The 27,466-nt window shown below is 38.1% G+C and overlaps 2 protein-coding genes across 2 annotated transcripts in view; one reads left to right on the forward strand and one right to left on the reverse strand.

The window, feature by feature from the left end:
* LOC146939272 (senescence-associated carboxylesterase 101-like) overlaps positions 1 to 17,487 on the reverse strand; it is a 30,809-nt gene extending 13,322 nt beyond the window's left edge. Inside the window, exon 1 of the mRNA XM_085753016.1 lies at positions 17,464 to 17,487. The gene's annotated coding sequence lies outside the window, so the exon portion shown is untranslated. The remainder of the gene's footprint in view (positions 1 to 17,463) is intronic.
* A 3,975-nt stretch (positions 17,488 to 21,462) lies between these two features.
* Positions 21,463 to 22,892, forward strand: LOC146939274 (uncharacterized). The gene is made up of 3 exons (XM_085749751.1): positions 21,463 to 21,894; positions 22,303 to 22,824; positions 22,872 to 22,892. Exons 1-3 carry the CDS (start codon positions 21,463 to 21,465, stop codon positions 22,890 to 22,892), a joined length of 975 nt encoding a protein of 324 aa, XP_085605877.1.
* Positions 22,893 to 27,466: the final 4,574 nt, after the last annotated feature.

Genomic DNA, 27,466 nt, shown 5'->3' on the forward strand with positions numbered 1-27,466 from the left:
TTAATGCCCCTGGTGGTAGTTAACTACCGCTGGGAAACACGCCGGTAGTTAACAGCTGCTGGAACTCAGCGGTTGTTAACTACTGTTGAGTTCTGCGTTTTTATGAGCACAGAACCTTCACTTTCACATTTTCCAGAAACACAACTTCAAACCTCCAAACTTTCAAATTTCTCCAAACTTCTACTTCACGAATTCGCTCCCAATTTCTTCAATTAATTGACAAGTAAGTTCTTTCCTTCCTTTTTACATGCAATGTAGTTTGTTTAGGGTGTTAGTTTTTATAATTTTGAGCAAAATGTTAGTTTTAGGTAGTTTTAGGGTTAGGTTAGAAAATTGCAAATTATGCATGATTTAGTTGCTTTGATCGATGGTTTATGCTGGAATTGATGTTTAGAGACAATATAGGTACAATGTAGTTGAATTTGATGTTGAAATAACACCAATTGTGCTAGTATTTTGAATAGCACTTAAGGTGTTTGATGAAATGCCTAAGTGAGAGAATCTTGTTTTTTTGTGTAATTTTTTTTGCAAAAATGTTAAATTATGTAATGTATATATGTTATGGTGTTTATAAGTTTGTTTTTTTTTTTTTTTGTTGCTTTTTTGGCAAGTTTGATGAATGACATAATGATGAATGACATAACGTGCCTAAGTTTAATTTTTCATATGCATAAGTTTAATTTGTGATAATGTAATGGTTAGAACCATTGTTCCATAAATTTGGCATAATGATAACCATAATGTAGAATAACCATATGTGATAATGTAGTTAGATTAGGTTTGATGAATGCATAAGTTAGATTAGATTAGAACCATTGTTCCACATATTTATGTTTTTTTAAATTTGTTTTGTACAGATATGGCTAGGGATACAGATGAGCAGCAGCGGGTTATTAGAGAGGATAGGATGCAGAAAGGTAAAGAGGCGAGTACCGCTAGTGCTCGGAGAGAAAAGAGAGCTGAAAACATGTATGTCCCTATGACTCGAAAGCGCAGGGACCCGAGGATACATGGAGAGGGCTCACAGACACATGTGGATGACTCCTCCCAGGTGGTTGATCCAACACCAGCGCATGCTTATGCGGATGAGGGTTTTGTTGGATATGATCGGATGGATGAGGATAGAATGTTTTATCAGCCGCAGGACGAGGAAGAGGATGAGGAGGTGCCAGAGGATGTTGTGGCGGATTATCTTGTGGCAGATAGTCCTGTTCCTGAGGGTGAGCCTGAGGCGGCGACTCAGCCACGATGTCGTCGTGTTCCGTTGATACCGCCGTATCCTGCTGGAGAGCCTCCTTTTCCTGGAGGACCTGAGACCACGACACTATTGTCCGACTACACGAAACACGTGGCGAACCCTCTTTGGGTGAACCATAATATTGTAAGTGTTTAAATTGTTTAAAATTCTTTAAATGTTTTAAAGTGATTATTTAAAATATTATGTAGCGTAAGTGTTTGAATTATTAAATATAATGTAGCGTAAGTGTTTTAATTATTTAAAATAATGTAGCGTAAGTGAATTATTTATTTAAAATAATGTAGCGTAAGTGATTTATTTATTTAAAATAATGTAGCGTAAGTGTTTTAATTATTAAATATAATGTAGCGTGAGTGATTTATTTATTTAAAATAATGTAGCGTAAGTGATTTATTTATTTAAAATAATGTAGCGTAAGTGTTTTAATTATTAAATATAATGTAGCGTAAGTGATTTATTTATTTAAAATAATGTAGCGTAAGTGATTTATTTATTTAAAATAATGCAGCGTAAGTGTTTTAATTATTAAATATAATGTAGCGTAAGTGATTTATTTATTTAAAATAATGTAGTGTAAGTGATTTATTTATTTAAAATAATGTAGCGTAAGTGATTTAATTTATTTAATATTATGTAGCGTAAGTGTTTCAATCATTTAAAATAGTGACAATGTCTTATTTAATTTGAATTTCAGATGTGGCATGATGAAGTGGGTTACAAGAGCTTGATAAGCCAGAGGCGGGTTTGAGGTGGTTTTGGGAGCCTGTGGAGGGTTCTGGCCTCCATGGTTTGATACACACTGAGTATTCCACTGTGACCCATGCAGTGATACGTGCTCTCTGTGAGAGGTGGCACACGAAGACTAGTAGTTTTCATCTAGCTGTGGGGGAGACAGGGGCGGACCTGAGCAGGGCAGGGTGTGGCAATAGCCACACCAACTCAGGTCCAATTGTTTTTAATTTCTTTTAGAACCCAGCCCAGTCCAGCCCATCACTTTCCTTTTCTGATTTCTATCAGGCCCACGTTTCCTTTCTTTCTTCTTTTCTAACCGCACCGCCTGTTTTTCTTCTGATTTCTCACATCAACACCACCAACAAACCATGAACCGTTGCTCTCTCTCTCTCTCTCTCTCCCCTCTCCTCTCTCAGCCCATTTTATCTCCTCTCCTCTTTCAGGTCAATTTTGAAATTACTATATTGAAATTGATAGTAGTAGTGAGAGTAATTAAATTAGAAAATTGAAATTGAATCAAGATAATGAGAGTGATAGCAGTACTGAAATTGAAATTGATTTTAGTTTTAGGTTGGTTACTAAAAATTTTTTTTTGAAGGAAGGAAATCATTGCATTTCATTAGCTAAAATATGCCAAATACATGTAGGTACATCATCAATAACTTGGGGCTAGGATTAGACAGAGCTACCTGAGCTAACTCGTGAGCTACCCTATTTGCTTGCCTCCTGCTGAACTCAACATGAGAGTTCTGAAATCTATCGACTAACAATTGTTTATTAAACTTAATATAATTTAATTATTCGACGAATTTTTTTTTTATCACAGTGATATTGCAAGTCCAAGTCCGCCCCTGGGGGGAGATGTCGATTACTTTAGACGATGTGCATAATCTCCTGCACATTCCTATTCATGGCCGCATGCTGGACCACGACGAGTCGATGGATCGGGAGCGATCGATTGATTTTATGACCAGGTTGTTAGGCATGTCAGATGCAGATGCCAGGGCTGAGGTTAGGAATGAGTCTGCTGGTCATATCAGTTATCCCGCACTGAAGCGGGTTTATGAGGAGCACCTGACAGAGGCGAGACGGCTTGAGCATCCACATACGAGGGAGGAGATGCAAGAGAGAGCCATGAGGAGGGCGTGGTGTGTGAGGAGTTTCCTTCTATATCTCATCGGTTGTGCGCTGTTCACTAACAAAATGAACAGACACATCAACTTGATATATCTTGATTGCATGGCGGACTTGGGGGCGATTGGGAAGTGGTCATGGGGAGGGATGACCTTAGTCTACCTCTACGATTATCTGGATGATTCTGTTATCTTGAATAAAAGAACGATGGCTGGCTCTACGACTCTTTTTATGGTAATAATTTAATATTTATCTTAATTTCTTTATGAATTTATTTTATAAATTTTATTATCATGTTAGATTATTTTATAATATTTTAGATTTATTGAATATTTAACTCGAATAATTATTTTTTTGTATTATTTATTTTGTTGCAGGGATGAATTTTGGAGCATTTGCCAGGTCCTTACCCAAGGAAGTGTAACCCGGAGTGGGAGCCGCGGAGACCATGTGTTGGGAGATGGCTTACTAGCAGAGGGCATAAGAGTGTGCACCATTACCGCTCACGCCTGGATCGCATGGAGGTGGATGACGTCAGATTTTCAACTTATGGTGATCACAGAGACGTGCACCCATTTCAGATGTTGTGCACTTACTCGGGATGGCTCATGTGCGGGAAGGAGAGGGTGTACCGTCATTTACCTGAGCGGGTGAAGAGGCAGTTCTCCTTTGTCCAGGACATTCCCAGACATCCTTCAGTTGTCCCTCCGGTGGCTACTACGCAGTTCCTTACCACTGTGTTGATGGACGCAGTTGCTTGGTTAGTCACTGATTGGGGAGATAGGTGTGAGAGACCATGACAGTATGCTCCTGGCTACATGGCTTGGTATGCCAAAGTCTCTCACCCTCGCATTCTCCCACCTGATGAAGGATCTCCTCCCAGGCCGGCGAACATGGAGCACATCATAGAGGAGAAGCATGCCAGGGAGATGCCTGACACACTGACGATCGTCCGGGATGTGGCGCACATAGCTAATGATATTTTCGCCAGGCAAGCCGAGATGACCAAAGAGAAGATTGTCCAGGAGGTCATGTGGATAGCTAGTGCTACTGGCCCTACCCTTACTTATCAGATTTCCAGGCGGCGCAGGGGGCAGCAGAGGCAGGGTAGGCGGCAGGGCTAATTATTATTAGGATTTTTTTTATGTATTTTTTGAGTATGATGCCGTCTGTGGGAAAAGGTAAAACTAACATCGACCACGTTTCTGAATCATAAATCACGATTTGGAAACCCTAAACCTACAACCCTCCTGGCGATTTCGGAAAGAATGGCCGGCGAAGACCAAACCATCGTCTGTTTCAACGGGGCTATCAATTTTTCCCAATCACCAGGTGCTATCGATTTTAATTCTCAACGAATTCAGTTTCGGTTGCCCTGTATCATTATTGTTAATTATTTACTTTTTATTCCTCGGTTTATGTTTATCGTTCTTGTGGTATGCGTAGATATATCGTCCTTGCGATATGCATATAATGTGTTTATGTGCTTATCATCCTTGCAATATGTTTATCGTTCCTATGGTTTTGTCGGATTCGGTCAATTTAAATACGCAAGTTACCTCTGGTTTTTTCTATTTCATGTTAAAAAAATTTGATGTGATTCCCATTTTTTGTTTTACTAGAATAGTTTGCGATAAAGTTTCCGTTTCGATTCAGATTCAATGTTATTAAAATTATGCTATGTATTACATGATAATTATGCTATGTATTACATGATAGAGTAAGCTATGTATCTACCTAATCAGCACCGCCAATAAAAAGGAGATTAATTTGTAACATGAGGGAGTATAGATTATTATTATTGCCTTTCATGTGTGGGACACACAAACCGTTTTCCTAATTAAGTCATCAGTCAAAGATATTGCTAGGTTCATTAAGGGTTAAAGCTTTCAAGGATATTTCACAAACTCTACCCACTTCTGCACTTTCTGATTATGATAGCATCAAATTACATGTGTTTTATTTCTTCCATATTTGTTCATTTAACCACTACCTCCCTATATTTCTTCCATGTGTATGTAGAGAGTTATTCTTGTCGTATGATGGTTGACACCCAAGTTCAAAGCTCAACTAGTTCTTTCCAATTGCAAGTCAGAGGTTGCTTAAATTTTGTGATAATCACCAGACTTAGATAGGAAACTATCATTCAATTTCAAAGGATCGCTTTGCAGCCACTCAAAACGCCCCTGGACCTAGCGGTGATCTCGAATGATGATCTAGGAAGATCAAAACAACATCAGAGGAAAGTCATTCACGATGCTACATCATTACGCCCCGGAGTCGTTTTTATAATCAGGTTCTATCCTTCTAATGTTTATCGGTCCGTTGCATGGCAATAACATAGCTGTCTCGTTAATTGAACCATCGACTCAAAATTAATCTATGTATAGTATGTTATGATTATATGGTGACAAATTTGGAGGTTGATTGAATAAATCAGGTTTTATGGGCTTTCTACGTGTCTATCATTTTCATGTCAAACTTGTTAGCTTATATAAAGTAGAACAATGGATTGGTAACTTGTATCAAGTGGCACTTGTTGAAGGTAAAAGGCACGATCAAATAAGTTTATTTCTTTTCTCTAACTACTATATCATCTTTTTGACCTGTTTATCCTATTAAAGGGAAACCTGGATTGTATACTAATCATACATCCGATCCTTCACGTCTTTATCGTTATCTCTACACCTACCTTTACACTAGTCTGGTTCGGATTAGCTTCTAGTTTATTATTATTATTATCGACATGTTGTTTGGATTAATTGTTATACATTCTACTTTGAGATAATAGTCATATATAACAACAAAATGAAAACCAAGAGATATGAGGCAAAAGGCGAACCCTGTGACGAGAATAAAATCAGTCAACATAGTATTTCACCATGATCCGGACGCAGACATTCCACAACCGTGACTTTCATAACCTGCTTAAACGATCCAGCCGTGTATAGTCCTACAAACATGTGGATCAATTGAAGAAAGTTGGGAAGATGCTGGATAATCAAATGGAATGGCTGGAACCAGTTAAATAGGAGAAGAAATGTATAAGCAAGAGTGCCTGAAGGGAGCAGAACACACGCCAAAGAACAAATAACTTCTATAACATCTGAAGCATGCATTCTTGGAGGCATTAATCTTGACCTTGATCATGACATTCTTGGAGGTATTAATCTTCCTTTTGAATAAAATTTGCTATAGTAACTTGATATAGATCATTGCCTTGGTGAAACAACATCAATTTATGGATGTGGATTTTATAAAAACCCCTTGTTACCAGAATTCATTTGTCATGATAATTATTGTGATGCATAGACATAATATATGGACAATCATCTGAATTGCTATGATTCTTCGATAACCTATTGTTGTAGTTATTCTAATGGGTGAGATGGTATAAGAGGAGGAGTGAAAATAAGATAATAGGCAACTTAGTTCCAAATTAAATAAAAAGGAAGAATAGGAGGAGTAAAGCATTAGGAAAGGCAAGCTAGTTTCAAATTCAATAGACAGAGGAAGATTAATACTACTCTAGGTACCCCATGACAGAAGTAAAGTGTAAAGGTCACATAAGAGGGATCCTGGCAAGGAAAGTCATGGTATTTAAGTGGTCCAAGTGACCCACCTCTCTTTCCTGGGAACCCCTCTCATGTACCGTTTACTTTGCAAACTGGACTAACTGTTTAGTAAAAACATAAATAATGGAGTAATAAGCCAGATTGGACAAAATCGACACACATAGAAGAATAAAGTTGAGTAGAAAACTTAGTTCCAACTTCATAGAAGGAAATATATACATAGAGGGTAATGGAGTGGGCGAGTTAGTTCGGATTTAATAGGAGAATGACAAGTCAATGGGCGGGATAGTTAATTAAAAGAATGAAGAGGAAAAGGAAGAAGAGTACAAACTATAGGCGAGCTAAATAAAAGAAGACAAAGAACAGTTAGTTCCCGTTGAATATAATTAAAGACTCCTTCATTCATGATACTGATTACTTTGGAAACGTGGAAGGATTGTTAGGTTTCAGATAAATCAAGGATGGGACACTAACGAGCCCACCAAGGGCTAAGATGAACGAAAGGAGATAACTCACCAAAAAACACGCCATAATTAAAGGATGCATATAGGAGCAACAATCCCGCCAGTTAAAACATAAAGATGAAACATGAAGTTATTCTTACCTTTCTCAACCTTTGAGATTTGTTTTGCAGGTTTTTAATGAGGCGCCTTAATTTATACAAATACTTTTCCGTTTCTGTTTGTTATTTTGTTCAGGTGCTACTACTACAATATCCACGGGAATCTACAAATCAACTAGGCGCCCAAAACAAAAAATGAATTTGATCCAAAAGGGTCTGCGAGCCTCTAGTAACGTCAACCTTGATAAAGGCTCTGGCGGGAGTCGACTGTTAAAACTCGCTGCGAGCCTCTAGTAACGTCAACCTTGATAAAGGCTCTGGTGGGAGTCGATTGATAAACTCGCCAAAACAAAAAAAACGAATTTGATCCAAAGGATCTGCGAGCCTCTAGTAATGCAACCTTGATAAAGGCTCTAGCGGGAATCGACTGTTAAACTCGCTGCGAGCCTCTAGTAACGTCAACCTTGATATAGGTTCTGGCGGGAGTCGACTGATAAACTCGCCAAAACAATAAAAAATGAATTTGATCCAAAAGATCTGCGAACCTCTAGTAACATCAACCTTGATAAAGGCTCTAGCGAGAGTCGATTGTTAAACTCGCTGCGAGCCTCTAATAACGTCAACCTTGATAAAGGCTCTGGCGGGAGTCAACTGATAAACTCTCCAAAACAAAAAAATGAATTTGAACCAAAGGATCTGCGAGCCTCTAGTAACGTCAACCTTGATAAAGGCTCTGGCGGGAGTCGATTGTTAAACTCGCTGCGAGCCTCTAGTAACGTCAACCTTGATATAGGTTCTGGCGGGAGTCGACTGATAAACTCGCCAAAACAATAAAAAATGAATTTGATCCAAAAGATCTGCGAACCTCTAGTAACATCAACCTTGATAAAGGCTCTAGCGAGAGTCGATTGTTAAACTCGCTGCGAGCCTCTAATAACGTCAACCTTGATAAAGGCTCTGGCGGGAGTCAACTGATAAACTCTCCAAAACAAAAAAATGAATTTGAACCAAAGGATCTGCGAGCCTCTAGTAACGTCAACCTTGATAAAGGCTCTGGCGGGAGTCGATTGTTAAACTCGCTGCGAGCCTCTAGTAACGTCAACCTTGATAAAGGCTCTGGCGGGAGTCGACTGATAAACTCGCCAAAACAAAAAAATGAATTTGATCCAAAGGATCTGCGAGCCTCTAGCAACGTCAACCTTGATAAAGGCTCTGGCGGAGGTCGACTGTAAAACTCACCCAAAACGCCAACCTCTACAAGAGGCTCTGGCGGGATTCATCTAACTGAAGTCGCCAGAAGTTATTACTAAAACACCCAAACTATCATGAATATGCACTCACCCTAAACGTCAAACCTTAAAAGGCTTTGGCGAGGTTCGACGTCAACGGAATCTATAAATCGACACGGCGCCCTAAAGGTCGACCTTGATAAAGGCTCTGGCAGGTTGGGAAATCTACAAATCAACTCCATGAGAAAAAAGAAAATGGAAAAATAAAGTCTCAAAATCGTCAAACAAATAAAGATCAACCAAGCTAACAAAAGTCGTCGCGAAATTCAAAACTGATAAAAAATCGCCGGAACATCAAACGCCAAATGTTGAGAATCTGAGTTGAAACAGTCACTAAAGCATATAAGAAAATTAGAACGACAAATCAAAATCGACCGCCGAAGCATCAAAAGTAATAAAATCGTTTATGTAAAATCTCCAAAATGAATTCAGCAAAGAAAACTGACACATATTTAATGAGGAATAGCCATAAAGAAGTCAACTCGTCACGACGATACAAACCACTTCGTCTTGTCCCAAGACTCATGCTTGGGGGGATGTGGACCATCAGAGTAACTTCACAGGGATTAGAGAACCCGCAATACAAAGAGTCGAAGAATACGGATCGTCCAGCCGAAGCAAAGAACGCCGTACCAAGTTAAAGAGAACGCCAAAAGTAAGGACTACATCACTTTGCCTTCAGGAGTTTTTGAACCGAAGACATAGCGACTATACAAACTCGCTTTAGCCACTTCGCTATGGTGCTTACAAACAGCGCACAGAGACACGTACAAACTGATAGCAAATGAAGCATCCAAAGATTGACCCACCCATTTACAAACCATCTCGCCTTGTCCCAAGACTCATTCTTAGGGGGCTACAGGAACCGGTAGTGCGTAATACATACACCCTTGGGGGCTATTAAAACATTTTGAGACCATCCGGGGTGGATACCTTAAACACGGATCACATACATACCCTTGGAGGTCCCAGTACATTTCAGGATCGCCCCAGGAGGATCCTCGAAAATAACAGCAAATGTAAACTAAAAATTTAAAGAAAGTCAATCACTTCGCCTTGACCCAAGACTCGTGCTTGGGGGGCTGTGAACCGCCAAAACCTCCTTGAAAGACTTGACGACCTCTAGAAGGTCCAATCTCATGTTATCATCACTTCACCTTGTCCCAAGACTTGTGCTTGGGGGGCTGTGAACCGTCATAATATTCCTAAAGGCCTAGAAGCCCTCCAGAGAGGCTCTAAGGCCTCCAGAAAGGCTCCAAGGCCTCCAGAAAGGCTTTAAGGCCTCTAAAAGGGCTCATGCCTTAGAGGTCTTAGAGCCTTTCTAGAGGCCTTAGAGCCTTTCTAGAGGGCTTCTAAGCCTTTAGGAATATTATGACGGTTCACAACCCCCCAAGCACGAGTCTTGGGACAAGGCGAAGTGATGACAACATGGGACTGGACCTTCTGGAGGTTATCAAGTCTTTAGGGAGGTTTTGGCGGTTCAAAGCCCCCCAAGCACGAGTCTTGGGGTAAGGCAAAGTGATTGGCTTTCTTTAAAATTTTAGATTACACTTGCTGTTATTTTCGAGGATTCTCATGGGGCGATCCTGAAATGTACTGGGACCCCCGAGGGTATGTATGTGATTCGTGTTTAAGGTACCCTCCCCGGATGGTCTCAAAATGTTTTAATAGCCCCCAAGGGTGCATGTATTACGCACTACCGGTTCCTGTAGCCCCCCAAGCATGATTCTTGGGACAAGGCGAGATGGTTTGTAAACGGGTTGGTCAATCATTGAATGCTCCATTTGTAATCAGTTTGTACGTGTCTCTGTGCGCTGTTTGTAAGCACCATAACGAAGTTTCTTAAAGCAAGTTTGTATAGTCAATATGTCTTAGGTTCAAAAACGTCCGAAGGCGACGTGATATAGTCTGTACTTTTGGCGTTTTCTCTTTAACTTGGTACGGCGTCCTTTGCTTCGACTGGACAGTCTGTATTCTTCGAATCTTTGTATTGCGTAGATAGGTATTTTGTATGAGGATTCTCTAATCCTTGTGAAGTTATTATGATGGTCCACAGCCCCCCAAGCACGAGTCTTGGAACAAGGCGAAGTGTTTGAATTGCTTAATGCTTTGTTTTTAGTACGTATGTGCCTTTGGGCGTTGTCGTCCAAACTTGGAGAGTCCCCCTAGGGTGATTTTACGTTTTCTTCAAAGATCCCTAGGGAGTATATATTCGATTTGTTTTATAGGTCGACCACTCACAGCCCCCCAAGCACGAGTCTTGGGACAAGGCGAAGTGGTTTGTACGTTGTGACGAGTTTGACTTTCCTCATTAATTTTGCGTCGATTTTGTTTGTTGAATTCGTTTTGGAGATTTACATGAATGATTTTATTAATTTTGATGCTTCGGCGATTTTCAACGATTTGAATTGTTGTGCTTAGTTATGATCCGGTGACTGTGTCAGCTCAGATTTTCAACATTTGGCGTTGGTGTTCCAACGACTTTTGTCGGCTTGAATTTCCTAGCGACCTTTGTCGGCTCGGTTGATCTTCATATTTGGTGTTGGTGTTTCGGCGACTTTTGTCGGCTTGAATTTTCCGGCGACTTTTGTCGGCTCGGTTGATCTTCATTTGTTTGGCGATTTTGAGACTTTATTTTTCGATTCTCTTGTTTTTCTCATGGAGTCGATTTATAAATTTTCCACCACGCCAGAGCCTTTATCAAGATTGACGTGTGGGGTGCTTATGCAGATTCTGTTGATGTCGAACTCCGCCAAAGCCTTTTAAAGGGTTGGCGTTTTTGGGTGGTCTCTTGTTTTTCTCATGGAGTCGATTTGTAGATTTTCCACCCCGCCAGAGCCTTTATCAAGGTTGACGTTTAGCGTGCTCACAGATCCTTTGGATCAAATTCCTTTTTTTTTTTTTGGGCGAGTTTAACAGCCGACCCCCGCCAGAGCCTTTATCAAGGTTGACGTTGCTAGGGGCTCGCAGCGAGTTTAACAGTCGACCCCCGCCAGAGCCTTTATCAAGGTTGACGTTGCTGGGGGCTCGCAGATCCTTTGGATCAAATTCATTTTTTGTTTTGGCGAGTTTAACAGTCAACCCTCGCCAGAGCCTTTATCAAGGTAGACATTACTGGGGGCTCACAGCGAGTTTAACAGTCGACTCCCGCCAGAGCCTTTATCAAGGTTGACGTTGCTGGAGGCTCGCAGATCCTTTGGATCAAATTCATTTTTTGTTTTGGCAATTTTAACAGTCGACCCCCTCCAGAGCCTTTATCAAGGTTGACGTTATTGCGGGCTCGCAGCGAGTTTAACAGTCGACTCCCGCCAGAGCCTTTATCAAGGTTGACGTTGCTGGAGGCTCGCAGATCCTTTGGATCAAATTCATTTTTTGTTTTGGCGAGTTTAACAGTCGACCCCCGCCAGAGCCTTTATCAAGGTTGACGTTATTGGGGGCTCGCAGCGAGTTTAATAGTCGACTCCCGCCAGAGCCTTTATCAAGGTTGACGTTGCTGGGGGCTCGCAGATCCTTTGGATCAGATTCCTTGTCGCCAGAATTCTGCGTAGTTGATTTCTATCTGCAAAACAAATCTCAATGGTCGATAAAGGTTAGAAATAACTCTGTGTTTTATCTTCCAGCTCTTAATGGCGAGCTCATTGCTTTCTACATTTCATTCTAGCGTGGTGGCGGTGATTTCTTCCTTTTAATGTCGCCCATGGTGGGTGGTTTGTTTCCCTCCTAAACTTGATTAATCTGTAATATAATGTTACTTCCGAACTTCCAAAGTAATCAGTAACATGAATAAAGGAGTTTTAACAATATGCAATTATATACAACGGGAACTAACTGTTATTTAGCTCGCCTATACCTTGTACTCCTCTTCCTTTTCCTCTTCGTTCTTCTAACTAAATGTCTCACCCATTAACTTATCATTCTCCTATTAATCCAAACTAACTCGCTTACTTCATTACTCTCTATGTATATATTTCCTTCTATGAAGTTGGAACTAAGTTTTCTACTCAACTTTACTCTTTTATGTGTGTCGATTTTGTCCAATCTAGCTTATTACTCCATTATTTATGTTCTTACTAAATAGTTAGTCCAGTTCGCAAAGTAAATGGTACATGGAAAAGGTTCCCAGAAAAGAGAGGTGGGTCACTTGTACCTCTTAAATGCCAGGGCTTTCCTTGCCAGAATCCCTCACATGTGACCTTTTAACAATACTACACTTTACTTCTGCCATGGGGTACCTAGAGTAGTCTCTCTTTTAATAACTTGATTCTACCTTTTGTGTTTTATTCATCATTCTTTCTTCATTACATCGTAATTAAAATCGCCCAACGGAAATTAATATCAAGTGAAACAAATTAAGTTAAAGCTAATTTATCTATAAGACTTATTGTCCACATATGATGTATATGCTCCAACAAATAATTGCAAAATAAACAAAATCGATAAGAGTCTTCGAAATTATGGTTGTAAAATATATTTTCTCAAAGCTTATTGGGCAAGACATTTTCTTCAAAAACAAAAAGTGGAAATATAGTCTCCAAATATATTGAACATAAAATTTTCTTCAAATCAAAAAGTGTAGATATATTTTCTCGAAGTATCTTGAACATAAAATTTTCTTCAAATCAAAAAGTGTAGATGTATTTTCTCAAAAGATATTGGAAAAATAGAACCTGGTATTCTTTCGAAAGAGAATTGCTTCATGGTGGGAGAATCACTTCGAGAAAGTAAGGTAAGCAAGTAAAAAGGATAGGAAATAATTAAAGTACAACATCGGTTATTCACAAATAATTAAAGTGTCATCCATGAAAAAGTAAGGTAAGCAAGTAAAAAGGATAGGAAACTGAAACCACCGATGACAAATTCATTCATATAGTTGGTTTCGATAGAAAAAACAAAGTCATTATCACTGAATAATTGATTGTAAATATATTAAGCATTGATGAAAACATAAGTAACATAGCAGTTATCAAAAATTGTATGTCGAAAATTGTATATGATCTATCACAAAAGAAAATGACATGGTTTGAATAACCTGATATGATCTCCGGTGACGAGTTGTCCATGATGATTGGCCTTAGGGTTCTTTTGAGATCGCCGGTAGATTTTTAGGTCTTCTATTTTTTGATCTCCGTCTTCTGTCAATTGATGGATACTTTAAAGTAACCAGCAGCTGTGATTAAATTAGTGGAATAGTGTAGCCGTCACAAAATAGCAAAGCAAATCACCGAAATTAATGATAGCAGCAAGTGAAAAAAGATGCATAACAATAACAAAAGTAGTAGAATAAATGGAAGTGAAATAGAGTCAAAATTAGTGGCATCAGTAAACTGAATTGAGTAGCAGCGAATATTTGTCGCATGCAGCCACAAGAATTGGAATTGAATATTATTATAGAAAAAAAAACAACAAGGAAATCAAAACAAAAAACAACAATAAAGTAGCAGCCAAAGGAACTCAATTGAAATCTGATGAATAATAATAATATGAAAAACGGTACTTGAATTTAAAAGGGTAATCGCTATTAAAATTTGCAAGGAAACAAAGGTTTTCCAATCATAAAAATTTGTGCGGTAACTAAAGGTTGAAAAGAATTAAAAATCCAACTGATATTGAATATTCTATGGAAAACAAGGGTTTCAAAACTATCCTCTAAATTCTGGCGGCTAAGGTTCAAAAGAAATAAAAGAGTAAAACCGATACAGCGGCGAGGTAATGCTATGATGATGGGGATTTTGCCGTATTGGACGGCGATTTTTGGATTGAGTGGCGGCGGTTCCGCCGCCGATGAGGTGTGGCCTAGGTTAGTTTTACCGAGATTCCCACAGACGGCGCCAACTGTACTTGCAAAAAGTACGGTAAGGATTCTAGGGTTACGAATAGTTTATTAGGGTTTAGACTGAGGATTAGATCCCTTGAAAATGCTCTCAAGAGAGGTATTTATAGCCTGTCATGGGCTTGGGTTTTGGTTGCTTGGTTCCCAAGCAACAGGGGTATTTGTGTATTTTAGGCGGTTTCTAGAGGTTTCTAGAAGCTTAGAAGGACGGTGCCTTAAGGCAAGCGCGCCAGAGTCTCAGGAGCCCTTCCTGAGGGCGCCTGAGCCCTTTTTAGAGGTCTTAGAGCCTTTCTGGAGGTCTTAGAGCCTTTCTGGAGGGCTTCTAAGCCTTTAGGAATATTATCACGGTTCATGTACTATTATGACATGTTCTGTACATTTTCCTATTTATATGACATATATGTACGTACATTTTATAATACATTCTATTGTTTTAATTTTACCATGTTCCTGTTAAATATTGGATGAATATGTTTAGATATCAATTGGTTATTAGATAAAATTTTTAGAAGAATTTCCAATTGGTTATTTGATGAAAATCTTAGATGAAAATGAAAATGAAAATGAAAGTTAAAATTGTTTAGGAAAGACACTGGAAAATGAAAATGAGGGTCTGAAAACTAATCAAGCACGTAGCGGCAGTTAACGGCCGGCGTGTCATTGAGCGGTTGTTAACTGCCGCTGGGGGTAAAATCGTCATTTACTTGTGTCAATAGGAAGTATTCTATGTTAGAAAAGCAATTTTCTATTTTTTTCTAAGAGGCCCATCATTCACTAAACCCAAAGAAATAAACACATTTTATTTGAACAATTAATTAAAGAAAATTGCTTTTTTGATTCAATAAGTTCCTAAAAACACATGGAAATTTCAGAATTGCCCAAACGGTAGTTAACTACCGTTCAATCTTTCTGGCGGCAGTTAACTACCGCTGACTCCCAACTGCAGTTAAGTACTGTTGGCTAGCTCCCAGCTACAGTTAACTACCGCTGACTCATCTGCACTTAAGTTCGGTTCCTGGCAGAGCATCAATTATGATTTTGCGCGTTTCAGTCAAAACAATAAAAAATAAATCAAACCTTATTCAAAATGCTACGGAACTTTGCAAATCCTCTATATGTATTTTTATAGAGGTGTCTATAAAGTTTTGTAGCATTCCGACTAAGTCTCAATTTTTTAACATTTCCCATGAAAAAGAACATCTCCCACAAAAAATTTGAATTTTTCGACATTTGACGGATGAAATATGAATTTTTAACGCGCATAAAACTCAAGACACCAAAACATCAGCCTAGAAATTGAATTTTGAGCTGTTTTTTTGATGACACCTCTATAAAAATACATATAAAGGATCTGCAAATTTACGTAGTATTTCGACAAGCCTCAGTTTATTTTGAATTTTTTACTGAAACACGTAAAATCACAATATTTTTCCAACTGCACATCAGGAAAAGTGATATAAAGGTTGAATTTTTTCAGTATTTTTTCCACACATGTTAAGGCCATAAAAAAAATTTCCCACAAAAAATTAGAATTTTCCGACAACGGATGGACTAAATATGAATTTTTAATGAGCCAAAAACTCAAAAAACCAAAACATCAAAACATCGACCTAGAAATTGAATTTTGAGTTGATTTTTTTGCAGACAGCTCTATAAAAATACATATAGAGGTATGTAAAGTTTCGTAGCATTCTAAATAAGTTTTGATTTTTTTTTATTTTTCGACAGAAACGCGTAAAATCACAATTGATTCTCTTCCAAGAACTGCACTTAAGTGCAGCAAAACTAGTTGTAGTTAACTGCAGCTAGGAGTTAGGGGTAGTTAACTATCGCTTGGGGAAATTTCGTACTTTCCATGTGTTTTTAGGAACTTTTTGATGTCAGAAAAGCAATTTTCTTAATTAAAACCCTAAAAAAACCAAAAACTCAGCTTCTCCATTTAAAACAACATTTCTGCTGCGTCTTTGCCTAATTTCATCGTAAAGTTGGATTGAATTCACACTCAACTCGACTCCTAGAAAAATCGTTATCCGGCTCAAAGACTGACTAATCTGAGGGTCCACTACTCCACTCGCACTCTCTCGAAGGAGTGTTGCTGCATAACTTCAATGGCAAGAGGCAAGATAAAGAAAAGAAAAAGGAAAATCCTCACAACACACACCATATCAAGGTGGAATATCTTTTCACAATGCAAACCAAAGCAATGAAGCAGATGCAAAAAAATTAAGTAGCAAGAACAACAGAAACAGAACAAACAATGAGAAAGAGCTACGCAACTCCACAACTGGAGCAAATCTGTAGACGGACAAAGAACCTGGGTGGCAAATTAAGAAAACAGAATTGCATAAAACAAGAAGTATCTAGACTTCATAGCTAACAAGAAGATGATGTGCACTATTTTTAAAATGAAATTTATTCAACTATCTTCATAAGTTTACAACAAAAAAAAAAAATACCTCTCATTTTTATTTCAAACACCATTGTTAAAATATAAGGCATATAAATATTTTAAATCACTTTTAAATTCACCCATGTACTTTTCACAAGTGAGGTTTAAAACATCACTTCTAAATACATACGATATTCTGGTACGTGAATTGCTTATTCGATCATCGGTTTGCAAATCATGTGAACAAAACTACAGGTCCTGATCCAAGTTACTTCCCAAACTATCATTCCTAGTTGTCCCTTTTTTTCAAGGTCATTGTTTATTATAGAAGGAGCTAGATATGCAAAATGAGAACTGTAACATACAGGCAAAAGGGAACTTCTTTTCAAGGTCATTGTCTCTTAATTTTTTGTTTTATTTATTTTTTGTTCATTTTTAGATAAAATTACACAACATAGGATCAAAACAAGTTCGAAGGTTAAACAACCTGAAAAGACTATAAAGAATGTCACAGATGAATTAGACACAATATAAAAACATAATATGCTAACGCACCAAACCTAATAAATAATATAGGCTGTAATGAGAAAAACAAAAATCTAACATTGAAAAGAGATAAGGCAAACCTAATAGTTCAGTTGAAAATTCTATGACAATAAAAAAAAAGAAAAAAAAGGCCAAGGATGAGATGTACCTCAATTTTCAACTTCTCAAGTTGGTGATGAATTTCACGAAAGAGTGAAAGTGCAGTCCTGTAGAAAAAAGGACCTAAATGTAAAAATGGTGGAGAAGAAGGAAGAAAAACCAAAAAAATTAGAGAAGACAATAAAGTTTTGAGAACAAAGTAAAAATCTAAGATACTTTGATACATGAAACTGAAGCATACACTACAAATATATAGAGCCAAAACCATAAGCTTGCTGGTAAGATAGAAAATAAAATCTGCAGCAAATCTTACTCTAAACATTAATCATCATTACCTAAAAACACTAGACATCATTACATAAGGACAGAGACATCATTACCTAGGGATTGTTTTACTTACTAAATAAGCAACAATCTAATTATGACATTTATACTGAAACAAGCAACAATCTAATTATGACCTATGACAGAAAAAAGCAATAGTAAATAATTAACAAAACAAAAAAAATATCAATCTCCAACAGCTAAGGATCATCTTAGATGTTTTTCTTCTAGAGTCTTATGTGTAATGATACTGGCATGAGAAAAGAAAACTTATACACTATTTTATGTTTTTTTCCAGGTGTATGATTTGAAGTTGAAAACTCAATGTCTAGAATTCTTTGTAAAACTAGACTCTTGACTCGTGCTATCGCACGGGTCTATTAGAGTTGAAGACCCATATTCTTTAACAATTGATATTTAAGTTACCATTATCCATTAACATGTTAAACTATAATCAAGCACATTCACGACAATCAAGCACATCCATAAATTGTGCAATGATTTGGATAATTTGTGTCTTACCGGTAAACAATCATCCATAACTTGCATTTAAGCTCAATAGTCAAACGAAGAAACATTTTAAAACCATGATTTTGGCTCCATGAAGGATTATGGTACAATATTAATTGCTAGTAAACAATCATCCATAAATTACATTTAAGCTCAATATTCAAACGAAGAAACATTTTAAAACCATAAATTGCATTGAAAATAAAAGAGAGCACATTAAACTGAAAAGATAAAACTTTTAATTGCATTGAAATCAAAAGAGAGCACATTAAACTGGAAAGATAAAACCATAAATTGCATTAAAATGTAAAGAAAATTCAAAAACATCAAAATGGATCTAAAAATATAAACCCTAAAAACTGCACTCCATCAATTGCATTGCAGACATCAAACTCTCACGATAGTTGGGCGCTTGACTTGAATGTAGATGGTGTCGTTCAAGGCAGCATGTGGAAACCCAACTTTAACCATGACACCTTCCTTAAGTTTGCGCGCCTGTACCATTCTTTTCCATCCTCCACCAAGCTTGATGTGGTGATGTGGCCTGGTTCCAAATACAGTGATGCAATTCCACTTGTTTCCACAATCATCAATCAATGTCAATGAAGTGATCTTTTTCTCGATAATTAAATCACACAGGCCCTGGTAAATAAGCATCTGCAAAAGAATTACTACGTTAAAAACAATTTTTTATATATTGTAATAGAAATGACCCAAAAAAAAGCAATGTCATACAAAAACATTATACCATACATCCAGAAGTGACATCAAATTCAGTCAAATCCTTCTCCCACCAGATTTAAAAATTACTCTCATCATGATGGAATGAGAGGATTTCACTTGTGATCGGAACACCTTCATATGCAAAGGCTGGCACGATAGTTTTCTCAATTTCAAATTTCATAGAAGGAATAAAAAGAGGAGGATCCACAACACGTCCTGGTTGTTGTAAGGGTCGATAAAAGTTGCGTAATCACCTAGTGATGCACCAAAATCAGAGACAAAGGTTTTTGGGAACATAAGTGCACCTTGGAAAACATATATATCCAAAATTTGTAAGTGATAAAAATGATCAAATGAACTTTAATTTGAAATGTCGCGTTTATAAAAACACAATATCAGTAATCTTGCACTCACATATGTTACACGGAACTCAAGTCGAAGAGTTCTATATTGAACTCGCAATCTGTTAACAAACTTGTCCAAATCAGTTATAGGATTTGGATCTAATGGAGCTGGAAAAGATCAAAGATTCAAAGAAATTAGTGCAAGTTGAAAATATATATGAAACAAAACATAAGAGATCAAGAAAGGATATGAAACATGGTTAGATTTTGTTGTGTTATTTGTACCCTTCAAGCAGTGCAAGGCTAAGTGAGTTTATGCATCACTTTCCATTGTTAAGTCTAAACTGTTTTAACGTAAAAATGATGGCAGAGAGGATAATGGGAATGAAATTGTTAATATACATGAAAGGTTATGAGATCTACGACTGAGATGTAGGGGGTGGTTGACTGAGTTGATTAACATTAATACATGAAAGGTTATGAGATCTACGGCTGAGATGAAGGGAGTGGTTGACTGAGTTGATTAGCATTAATACGTGTTTTCAATTGCCATCATGAGGATGATTAGCACTGTTTTCAATTGTCATTATGACGTTTCTGTATGAGAGAGAAAGCGAGGAGTTTGAAAATAGAGTTTGAATCAATGGTTGTGATTAAGTGTGTGGTTGGAAGATTAGATTATGAATAATTACATGCTTAGGAGGGAAAAATGCAAGGGATTAGGGCAAGCATGCTAGCTCATCAAGTCTAGCTTTTATAATAAAGGATTGACATTAACTACGTTTTCAATTGCCATTAAAAGTGTGTTATTCATTTTCAATTGCATTAAAAGTGTGTTATTCGTTTTCAATCAGCATTAACTAAGTTATATGAGAGAAAATGAGGAATTTGAGAATAGAGATCGAATCAATGGGTGAGATTAGATTAGCATGTTTAGGAGGGAAAATGCTAGGGATTAGGGCAAATTAGGGCAACATGTTTGCTAACCAAGTCTAGCTTTTATAATAAAGGATGTGGCATTTGATTATTGTGAAAAATGTTTCGAAATAATTATTTACTCTTATTTTAAATTTAAGATGATTTTGGAATTATTTATCTCAAGATTTTGAGTTGTTTTAAAAAGGATAAAAAAAATTGCACCTTTTCTATTTAAAAATTAGGTGTTACATTGTGGTATCACATTAGCATGGTAGTAGATTTACTTCAAGACCTCTGAGTCCCGAGTCCTAAGCCGATCAAGAGTCAGATTTAGTGGGCATAAGTAGTTGGTGTCCTTATGTGTTATGTGTTTTGCTTTGGGCCAAGCATGATATGTTAAGAAAGTGGACTGTTTTCTAAGAATTCTGCTTTTTACCCAAACAGTTTTGCTCAGTCATCCCAAAGTAAAATACATATATACCCTTACGCATGTTAACTCACGTAGTGTGAGTTAACTTGCGCTAGTTATAACTTTAACGTAACTTAAGTAGCGCAGCGTGACTTAAGTTGCGCAGCGTTACTTAAGTCAATTAACAGCAACACAGAACCTCCATTCCTCCATTTCTCAACTTTTCAAAAATCGGGATTTTCACCCCCAAATCCAAATTTCACCATTCTTGCGCCAATCAAACCAAATTTTGTCCACATTATCAAGTAAGTGATTATTATACTAGTTCTTTGCATTATTTTGATTGAAATTTTCGAATTTTTGTAGAAAATTAACATTTTTAGGTTTTTAAAAAATTGTCTTCCATGTTAAAGATTATGATTGTTAGTGATGATTTAACTTAGGAATTGTTGTTTAGATGTTGTTTAGGGTACAATGTGGTAGTTTAGGGTTTCGAAAATGGTAGATTACATAGTTGTTTGAAAATTGCACACTACGTGTTCGGTAAAATGTCTCAATGATAATTTTTTTGTTTTATTGGATTGTTAATGATGTAATTAGTTAGAGTTATATTTGTTAATGTTGATTATAGTTAATTTGACTGCAATGTGGTAGTTTATGGATTCAAATGACACTGTCGACATTATAGTGTTGTTGTTGTATTGTTAAAGATTACACTTGTGTTGCTGTCGAAAATATGTGAAAATGTGTTAAATATTTTTTTTATTTTTATGCAGATATGTTTGAGTAGGAGAGGCCTGATAGACTTAGGTTAGGGAGGATGGCCCCTACTAGTAGTGCACGTAGGGAGAAGCAAGCACTACAACCTCCGGAGGGTCGAGGTCGAGGGAGAGTGGGGGCCACGAGTCTTGCTACTGTTGATGTTGTGGGGGGATCGATGTCACAAACGGGTGCATCCCAGATTGTGGACCCGCCACAGTATCAGCATCAGTTTCAGGAGCTGGCTTATCAGGATCAGCATTATCAGGAGCAGACTGGATTTCAGCCGGGTTATCACTATCAGGAGGGGTATGAGTATCACCCTCAGTTTCACGAGGGGTATCAGCCTGAGCATCAGTTTGTCGACCCTCCTCAGCAGCAGCATCTTGAGCAGCCTCCTCAGCAGCAGCATCCTGAGCAGGATCCTGAGCAGCAGCATGCAGAGCCTGTTATGGAGGACGAGGATGGGGGCTTTCTAGGGGGGCCTTACGAGGTGTCACTTTTACCGAACTTCGATAAACACGTGGCATGAAAGCTTTGGAATGATAAATCAGTAAGTATAAATTGCTTTATTTAATTTAATGATATTTTACTATTATGTGAAGTTTATTTTATGTATAATATGTTATGTTTATTTAATTTAAGTATAACTACGTAGAATATGTCATGCTTATTTTACATATTTAAGTATAATTTATTTATTTTTAACGTAGAATATATATAGTTTATTATTATGTCAAAGTTTATGTTGCATAGAATATATATAGTTTATTATTATGTCAAAGTTTATGTTACGTAGAATATATATAGTTTAATATTTCATGTTTTTTTACGTAGAATATTTATAGTTTATTATTTCATGTTTATTTTACATATTTAATTATTTTTTTTTGTATTTCAGTTGCAAGTGCATCGTAAGATGAAAGGCATCTCGCACGGGAGGAAATTGAAGCTTTCTGCCTTGTCCCTTCTGTTGCCGGTAGATGCTAACCCTTGGTTCTGGGAACCGGTTGATAGATCGGGTCTAAGGCCCCTCCTTCTGAGTGGGTACGACAACATCTCCCACGGTTTAGTGTGTGCCATGACTGAGAGATGGCATCAGGAGACCAGCAGCTTCCATCTGCCTATTGGGGAGATGACCATCACACTGGATGATGTTGCTTATCTCCTAGGCATCCCCGTCGTTGGACGGCTCATTCATGAGGAGGATTTAGATCATGACCATGCTATGGATATGCTGGTGACCCACCTGTTGTTTTCGGTGGAGGATGCGGTTGGGTATGTGACTGATTTTGGTGCATCTGTCTCTTACACGGCCCTGAAAGACCGTTATGACCACCTGTTAAACAGGTGTGACCATTTGCTGGGGGAGGATTTATCAGAGGAGGAGGAGCAGGAGCTGAGTCGTATTAGGCCCGCCTGTGTCAAGGCGTTCTTGTTGCTCTTGCTTGGCTACACCCTTTTTACCAGCAAGAACAGAAAAATCGTTAGTCTGTTGTGGATGCTTGCGATCCGGGATTTGGATCACATAGGCACGTGGTCATGGGGCGCGATGGGACTTGCATTCTTGTATGAGCAGCTGAATCTTACCTCAGACTCAAATGTTGGCTCAGTTGGTGGTTACATGAGCTTGCTTGTGGTAATATATTTTTTCTTCTTTTTTTAAGTTAAACGTAAATGTATAGTTTCTTGTATGAACCTCGTGTGGTGATATAGATTTGTCTCTTTGTGTTTGCAGGGATGGGTTATAGCTCACTTCAGACATGTGGTTCCGAGGTCCAAATATGTAGATTATGACCGGGAGGACCTGTATGTGGGTAGATGGAAACCTAAAAGGGGGGTTGCTGATGCTGACCAATTCAGAGGCTTGTTCGACTCGATAGAGCATTGTCATGTCACCTGGAGGCCGTACGAGCACCGACGAGACGTGACGCCTTTTCAGGACATGTGCTGGTACTCCGGATGGATCACGGCCGACAGACAGAGGATGATGTGTCACATGCCGGAGCGGGTGCTGAGGTAGTACGGACATGTTCAGAAGGTTCCCCGACCTCCTACTACGGTTATGCCTCTTGCCCCAGCAGATGTGGCTGCTGCCTTCTTGGAGTTTGCTCTGCATGTCGTTCCCCATCACCAGAGGGGTGCCCAGGTCCCAGACGACGAGCCTTGGAAGCATTCAGATAGGTATGTCAGGTGGTTCTACCGTGTGTCCCATCCTCTCATCGTCAACCCTGCTCCAGAGCCTGATATTGTCATGCCGAGACCTATCTACCAGGATATTCTTGTTGACTAGGAGTGGGCCAGACATCCTCCCGATCCATTGCAGGTCATCACCAGCATGAGAGACAGAGTGGAGCATGCGATGGGGATTCCAGAGGTGGTTTCAAATCCACTCTTCTTTGGCATTTTGGAGGGCCTCCAGACCGATTATAGCGTGTTTGACCATCAGCAGGTTCCGAGGAAGAGGTCTAGGAGTCCACAGGAGGACCAATAGCGTCTTATTTTAGGACTACATTTTATGACTTTTTGGATATTTGTAGTATTTTTCTCGACTTTTTGGTATTTTCATTTAGGTCTAGCAACTGACTGTATGATATTTACATTTGCGTGGTTGCGCCTCTTTATGACATTTACGTTAATTTTCGTTAAAATTGCATTTCTAAATTATTATTGAATGAATGCATGTTCTCTAAATTATGAGTTTTGGTTGAATCAATGAATACATGTACTGTAAACAAGGAATGAAGGAACAAGACATTAGCTAGTGCCACTGTCAGTCTGTTCTGGTGAGTCTGTTCTGGCACTAGCAGCAGCGTGAGTTAACTCACGCTTGATTTAAAGCTTGCGTGCGTTAACTCATCATTTTGTTACACAAAATAAACATAAATTTTGCTTTTCCTTTTATAGTTAAATTGTGATCATAAATTTTTTATTTTATTAACATGTAAAATATATATAGTCGTGTTTGTGTCCTGGGTTTTTCTAGATTAGCCGTGTCCCGTGTCCGTGTCGTGTCCCGTGTCTGTGTCCGAGTCCGTGCTTCATGGCATTAGTCAATATTTGTTGACGAATGTCTTTGATTCCGTTTAGATGCAATGGTCCAAAGAGGACAGGTTTTCAGGATATGTACTACAACTAAAAAGCAGGATAGAATTAGTACCACAATGATAATATACATGTTCAATATAAAAAGAACAACCAAGTCTTGGTCTTCTGTGTTTTTGTTTTAATTATTCCCCTAAGAATCCTTTGATTTCCATGTGCTCCTTATTGTATTCTTTTAATTTTTTTCATTCACACAGCCTTATCTCTCATCATCTCAAGACGTTTCTTTAATCCACACAAACTTGTTGTACTTTTGTCATTTCAAATTTCACACTTATTTGATTTAGTCAATATTTTAATTGTTGTTAGTGTGATTTAGGCCCGCTTTCGCATCCCTACCAATAGCACTGCAGACACTTTCATCATTTTTATTTTTTTTATATTTATTATCACTACCATTTTCATCACAAAATAGTTTTTTTTTAGGTGATAACACAAAGTAGTATTATTGTACGGTCTGCATTCATTGATACAGGCCAACTGGCCAACCATGTTCAACTTTTAAGTCAAGCTACTCAAAGGCTTCATAAAAAATAATCTCAACAGTATTATAAATAAATCATCTATGTGTTCAGTTTGGCAAGCCCCTCAAAATCGACCAAATTTTACAAAAGAAGAACAAGGAACTGAGAATTGAGAAGCAAGCAGAGAAGAAGAGCTGAGACACATGGCTTCATCAAGAGATGCAAGTGAGATCATGGGACTGAGTGCAGAGCGAATTGAGAGGTCTCTTGCTGCGTCCTTAAAGGCTCGCAAGACACCAGATAGACACTACCTTGGAGTTTGCTCTGCATGTCGTTCCCCACCACCAGAGGGGTGCCCAGGTCCCAGACGACTAGCCTTGGAAGCATTCAGATAGGTACGTCAAGTGGTTCTACCGTGTGTCCCATCCTCTCATCGTCAACCCTGCTCTAGAGCCTGATATTATCATGCCGAGACATGTCTACCAGGATATTCTTGTTGACCAGGAGTGGGCCAGACATCCTCCCGATCCATTGCAGGTCATCACCAGCATGAGAGACAGAGCGGAGCATGCGATGGGGATTCCAGAGGTGGTTTCAAATCCACTCTTCTTGGCATTTTGGAGGGCCTCCGGACCGATTATAGCGTGTTTGACCATCAGTAGGTTCCGAGGAGGAGGTCTAGGAGTCCACAGGAGGACCAGTAGTGTCTTATTTTATGACTACATTTTATGACTTTTTGGATATTTGTAGTATTTTTCTCGACTTTTTGGTATTTACATTTAGGTCTAGCAACTGGCTGTATGATATTTACATTTGCGCGGTTGCGCCTCTTTATGACATTTGCGTTAATTTTCGTTAAAATTGCATTTCTAAATTATTATTGAATGAATGCATGTTCTCTAAATTATGAGTTTTGGTTGAATCAATGAATGCATGTACTGTAAACAGGGAATGAAGGAACAAGACAGTAGCTAGTGCCACTGCTAGTCAGTTCTGGTGAGTCTGTTATGGCACCAGCAGCAGCGTGAGTTAACTCACGCTTGAGTTAAAGCTTGGGTGAGTTAAGTCACGTGATATTTTGTACTAGCGTAACTTAAATCACACTACCTGACTTAAGTTACGTACAGTTTGTACTGGCGTATGTTAAGTTGCGTAGGGGTATATATGTATTTTACTTTGGGACTGAGCAAAACTGTTTGGGTAAAGAGCAGAATTCGTTTTCTAATATGGAGCAATCTGTTGTAATACCTTAGTAAAAAGAGTAGCTAGACCCTAGAGCATTAGTCTCTGATGCACATACGCGGCTGAAATCCGCCGTGTCGACGTCTCAGACGCGGTTCCAATACGGACGCGCATACGACACGAGTACGATTCACGTCAGACGCGGATATTGCCGTATCCAACAAAAACAAAAAAAAAAACATTTGGTCGGACAAGGATCCGACACTGCTCTGGTGTAAACCGACGCGGCCAATCACATAAAAAAAGAAGAAAAAAAGAATGAGAATTAGAGAATCAATAGAGAAAGGTAGTGTTTTCGCTGCTCCCTTTTCCACCACCACACCTTTTCCGGCGCCGCCGTCTGCTTCATTCCCTTCTTCTTGGTTCTAATTTCATGGCTTTTATTGTAATTGTCGTCGCCGTTTCTGTTCCTCTGCTTTGCTGCTTCGTGTTTTGTCCAAAAACATGACCACCACCACCACACGTTTTTGGACTTTGTCCTTATTGAATTAATATAATATAAAACTATGAACTTTTATCACCACACGTTTTGTCATTGTCCTTGATGAAGTATAATAATAATATGAACTTATATCATAGGACCACCACACCACACGTTTATAGTAGTAACATTTTTTCCTTCAAAAAAACAAAAGAAAAGAAAAAAAGTAGTAACAATTTTATAATATATGTCCAACTTTGTGTATTTTTTAGTGGTTGATTTTCTGAATGTGGGGTGAGTTGAACATGACTTCATCATTTTGTTACACAAAATAAACATAAATTTTGCTTTTCCTTTTAGAGTTAAATTGTGATCATAAATTTTTTATTTTATTAACATGTAAAATATATATAGTCGTGTCCGAGTCCATGCTTCATAGACATTAGTCAATATTTGTTGACGAATGTCTTTGATTCCGTTTAGATGCAATGGTCCAAAGAGGACAGGTTTTCAGGATATGTACTACAACTAAAAAGCAGGATAGAATTAGTACCACAATGATAATATACATGTTCAATATAAAAAGAACAACCAAGTCTTGGTCTTCTGTGTTTTTGTTTTTAATTATTCCCATAAGAATCCTTTAATTTCCATGTGCTCCTTATTGTATTCTTTTAATTTCTTTCATTCACACAGCCTTATCTCTCATCATCTCAAGACGTTTCTTTAATCCACACAAATTTGTTGTACTTTTGTCATTTCAAATTTCACACTTATTTGATTTAGTCAATATTTTAATTGTTTTTTTTAAGGAGTCAATATTTTAATTGTTG

Source organism: Medicago sativa, chromosome 3 (genome assembly GCF_051527215.1).
Source record: "Medicago sativa cultivar Bolivia chromosome 3, Bolivia_mono, whole genome shotgun sequence".
Classification (NCBI taxonomy): domain Eukaryota; kingdom Viridiplantae; phylum Streptophyta; class Magnoliopsida; order Fabales; family Fabaceae; genus Medicago; species Medicago sativa.

Coding starts and splice junctions, on each gene's coding strand:
- LOC146939274 (XM_085749751.1), top strand. CDS start 21,463: ATGGCCCCTACTAGTAGTGCACGTAGGGAGAAGCAAGCACTACAACCT. Junction 21,895..22,302: donor TTCTAGGGGGGCCTTACGAG/GTGTCACTTTTA, acceptor TTTGTATTTCAG/TTGCAAGTGCATCGTAAGAT. Junction 22,825..22,871: donor GTCGTATTAGGCCCGCCTGT/GTCAAGGCGTTC, acceptor CCTTTTTACCAG/CAAGAACAGAAAAATCGTTA.